Source organism: Nansenia antarctica (assembly GCF_963989245.1).
Source record: "Nansenia antarctica genome assembly, chromosome: 19".
Classification (NCBI taxonomy): domain Eukaryota; kingdom Metazoa; phylum Chordata; class Actinopteri; order Argentiniformes; family Microstomatidae; genus Nansenia; species Nansenia antarctica.
Genome location: NC_137692.1, coordinates 25,893,534 through 25,898,407, shown reverse-complemented (window position 1 = coordinate 25,898,407; position 4,874 = coordinate 25,893,534). Strand labels below are relative to the sequence as shown.

The following is a 4,874-nucleotide window of genomic DNA, read 5'->3' as shown; positions in this document are numbered from 1 at the left end:
CCCTCCCCTCCTCAAACAACGCCCACCTCCCTCCCCCTCCTCACCCACCTCCCTCCCCTAACACCCCCCTCCCCTAACCCACCCACCTCCCTCCCCTCCACCCACCGCCCGCCCTAACCACCACCACCTCCCTCCTCAAAACACCCCCTCCCGCCCTAAACACCCACCTCCCTCCCTCTAACACACCCACCTCCCTCCCTCAACACCCACCTCCCTCCTCTAAACACCCACCTCCCTCCTCTAAACACCCACCTCCCTCCCCTAAACACCCACCTCCCTCCCCTAAACACCCACCTCCCTCCTCTAAACACCCACCGCCCTCCCCTCCTCACCCACCTCCCTCCCCTAAACACCCACCTCCCTCCTCTAAACACCCTCCTCCCTCCCCTCCTCACCCACCTCCCTCCTCTAAAACACCCACCTCCCTCCCCTCCTCACCCACCTCCCTCCCTCCTCACCCACCTCCCTCTCTAAACACCCACCTCCCTCCTCTAAAACACCCACCTCCCTCCTCTAAACACCCACCTCCCTCCTCTAAACACCCCACCTCCCTCCCCTCCCTCACCCACCCTCCCTCCCTAAACACCCACCTCCCTCCTCTAAACACCCACCTCCCTCCTCTAAACACCCATCTCCCTCCTCTAAAACACCCACCTCCCTCCTCTAAACACCCACCTCCTCCCCTAAACACCCACCTCCCTCCTCTAAACACCCACCTCCCTCCTCTAACACCCACCTCCCTCTCTAAACACCCACCTCCCTCCTCTAAACACCCACCTCCCTCCCTAAACACCCACCTCCCTCCTCTAAACACCCACCTCCCTCCTCTAAACACCCACCTCCCTCCTCTAAACACCCACCTCCCTCCCTCTAAACACCCACCTCCCTCCCCTAACACCCACCTCCCTCCCTCTAAACACCCACCTCCCTCCCTCTAAACACCCACCTCCTCCTCTAAACACCCACCTCCCTCCCTCTAAACACCCACCTCCCTCCCTCTAAACACCCACCTCCCTCCCCTAAACACCCACCTCCCTCCTCTAAAACACCCACCTCCCTCCTCTAAACACCCACCCCCCTCCTCACCCACCTCCCTCCTCTAACACCCACCTCCCTCCCTCTAAACACCCACCTCCTCCTCTAAACAACCCACCTCCCTCCTCTAAACCACCCACCTCCCTCCCCTAAACACCCACCTCCCTCCTCTAAACACCCACCTCCCTCCCCTAAACACCCACCTCCCTCCCCTCCTCACCCACCTCCCTCCTCTAAACACCCACCTCCCTCCTCTAAACACCCACCTCCCTCCTCTAAACACCCACCTCCCTCCCCTAAACACCCACCTCCCCTCCCTCTAAACACCCACCTCCCTCCTCTAAACACCCCACCTCCCTCCCCTAAACACCCACCTCCCTCCTCCTCTAAACACCCACCTCCCTCCTCTAAACACACCCACCTCCCTCCTCTAAACACCCACCTCCCTCCTCTAAACACCCACCTCCCTCCTCTAAACACCCACCTCCCTCCTCTAAACACCCACCTCCCTCCTCTAAACACCCACCTCCCTCCTCTCCCTCACCCACCTCCCTCCTCTAAACACCCACCTCCCTCCTCTAAACACCCACCTCCTCCTCTAAACACCCACCTCCCTCCCCTCCTCACCCACCTCCCTCCTCTAACACCCACCTCCCTCCTCTAAACACCCACCTCCCTCCCCTAAACACCCCACCCTCCCTCCCCTAAACACCCACCTCCCTCCTCTAAACACCACCTCCCTCCCCTAAACACCCACCTCCCTCCTCTAAACACCCACCTCCCTCCCCTCCTCACCCACCTCCCTCCCCTAAACACCCACCTCCCTCTTCTAAACACCCACCTCCCTCCTCTAAACACCCACCTACCTCCCCTAACACCCACCTCCCTCCCTCCTCACCCACCTCCCTCCCCTCCTCACCCACCTCCCTCCCCTAAACACCCAACAGATGAACAACCCTGTTTTGTTACAAACTAGAACGTTCTGTAGAGAGTGTAGTGTTGTGTTAGTGTTGACATTAGAACGTCTTGTAGAGAGTGTAGTGTTGTGTTAGTGTTGACATTAGTGTAGTGTTGACAGCAGGAGACTCAAAGGGCATCAGCCAGTCCCCAGCTGATTGGCTCACTACGTACACAGCTGACTGGTGACACATTGTTAAGGATGTGTCAACTGTACTACTGTATGTCTGTACTAACACCACTGTAATAACCTTAGACAAAGACACATACACCCAATTGCCTCAGTAGAGGTGTATATCAGGGGAGGCCGGTGGAGGCAGGAATCGGAGGACTTCATTGTAATGCATGGAACAGAATTCCTTCATAATTCCTCCATAACATTACAATGAGCCCGTCCTCCAATTTCTACCTCCACCGACCTCCCCTGCAGTAGATAGTAGAGGTGTACATATTCTGTAAGGTTCTGTAGAAGTCGTACGCTGTGTAAACCGGATCGGATGAAAGAATGAGCCAGGAAGGTAATTGGTAGTAGTGAAACACCTAGCTCAATGACATGATCAATACCGTACCTCTATGGACTGGTTTCTACTTCTCAAGGTAAGAGATTATCCGTCCTTGTGTGTTTTTATCACCTTGGGTGGAACTCACATGGCCCTCCCGATGGGAGCAGCACAGTACATTACCGCTGTACAGAAACAACAACAAGCCCCCGCCCGAAAAAATCGAATGAGAAATTCATGAGGTGTCGATATCGCTGTGCATATTAAACTCCGAGCAACGTTGATGGAGGAGGTAGCTATTACGGTGCACTGTGCCAGCCAATTGCTGGAGGCTGCTTAATGTGGCATCATTGGATTAATATTTCGGACCTGGGAGCATCTAGTTTGTGCGACCGGCGTTAAGCCGCCCAGCCGTGCTGACTGGAGCAGAGAGTATCGATCAGAGAGATTACTCTCAGACATGGAAGAAAACAAACGGTTCATAAACACATAAACACCACCTCAGCTACGGCGCTGATGACCGACGCCAAGAACACAGAGCAGGGGTCTATGGACACCACGGGTGACTGAGGTAGAAGTGATGAAAAGAAAATGAAGAAACAAAGTTGGTGTGTTGGCTCAGACAAGAAGACCTTGACCGGGTGTTGGTTTGCTTAGTAATGTTTTGGACTGGTCCTGCCTTAGTGATATTATTATTATTTTTATTTTTTACATTGGTGTTATATTGGTGCATATGAACACTGCCCACTGTTACAGCACAATTATTCAAGTTTGAAATTGCCATCTGGATCAAAGTACAGTATGTGTGTTTTGGGCGATACATTCTAGAGCTCCGACAGTGTAACGTGGCTAGCCTGTTTGTAAAGTCAGAGCCTAGAGTCAAATCAAATCTCTGAACCCTCTTCATCTGCTTTTTTTGCACATTTACTGAGAACCGATCCTAGCTAGGCTATATCTGGCCTTACTTTCACCAAATAGTTCAGTGACTGACTAACGTACCACTCGGTGCATATGTTACGGTACATGTGGGAAAACGGTTTATGTTGGCATTTCCCGGGACATGCCGACATGTACCAAGTCGACGGTTTATGCTGGCATGTCCCGGGAAATGCCGACATAAACCGTTTTCCCACATGTACCGTAACACATACATTCTTTGTGTATTTCTTTCAACAGAAGCTGCGAAGCAAAAATGTTTGGTGTGGTGCCTTCAACACACTGCACTCTGTAGTAGTAGTAGTAGTAGTAGTAGTAGTAGTAGTAGTATCCCAGAACCTGAGCCAACCCAACCCCTCAGTCTCAGAAGTGTCTCACCATCGAGCTCCCCCTCAGAGATGCTGGCCAGCTGGTCGCTGTCACTCCCGTCAGCAGACAGAGCGCTACTCAGGTAGTTCCCCTTGTAGAGGAGACCTGCTGTCACGTGATGGAATGGCATCTTCTCCCTGAGAGAGAGAGAGAGAGAGAGAGGGGGGGGGGGAGAGAGAGAGAGAGAGAGAGAGAGAGAGGGGGGGGGGAGAGAGAGAGGGGGGGGGGGAGAGAGAGAGAGAGAGAGAGAGAAGAGAGAGAGAGAGAGAGAGAGAGAGAGAGAGAGAGAGAGAGAGAGAGAGAGAGAGAGAGAGAGAGAGGGAGAGTCATTAGACTAGAGACTTCTGCTACTGTCTGTCTGCTACTGAGCACAAACACCAGAGTAACCCAAACACAGATGACCCCGTCATTCGCCTGGCACCTCTACTGTCCATTGTCTGACCAAGGGGAACGTTAGCGCTGGCAGCCCATCTATAATACCTATAATTAGGGGAGCATGCAGGGGGGTGATGGTGGTGGAAGTTGAAGTGTGGGAGCTGAGAGCTTCTCTGAATTACATATCTAGCACATACGTGACTACTGACGGCCATGAACAGTGAACAGCTTAGATAAGCAACTCTGGAAATCAGGGGAGGCTGGTGGAGGTAGAGGCTGGTGGAGGTAGAGGCTGGTGGAGGTGGAGGCTGGTGGAGGTGGACATCGGACACTGGCTCATTGTAATGGAATCAGGAACGGTATGAAACGTGTGTGCTTAGACGTAGCTTGGATAAGCTGTTCTGGAAATAGAATAGGTGGACACACTTCTAAACTTCATCTCAGGGGTCAGTTTCATGAAAGCATCTTAGTTAAAGTAGTACTTTATCGCTTTTGAAAACCAGGCCCACTCCTCTCCGAGACTAGCTACGTTATTAACGGATTCCGTTTTTTCATGCATAAGAGAGATTGACCTACAAACATTGATTATACAATTCCTGAGTTTAGAATGATACGGTTCTATCTCCGTTTAGAATGATAAGGTTCTATCTCCGTTTAGGGCAGTTCAGAGATATTGAGCGTCAAAGTTTTTACATTCCATTA

The 4,874-nt window shown here is 52.4% G+C and overlaps 1 protein-coding gene across 1 annotated transcript in view; it reads right to left on the bottom strand.

Moving 5' to 3' along the window:
* Positions 1–3,930, bottom strand: part of caln1 (calneuron 1) — a gene marked incomplete at its 3' end in the record, with an annotated part of 55,148 nt that extends 51,218 nt beyond the window's left edge. The window contains exon 1 of the mRNA XM_080548841.1: positions 3,807–3,930. Within this exon, the coding sequence (XP_080404967.1) occupies positions 3,807–3,927 (121 nt within the window). The 5' untranslated portion in view covers positions 3,928–3,930. The remainder of the gene's footprint in view (positions 1–3,806) is intronic.
* Between the last annotated feature and the right edge of the window lie 944 nt (positions 3,931–4,874).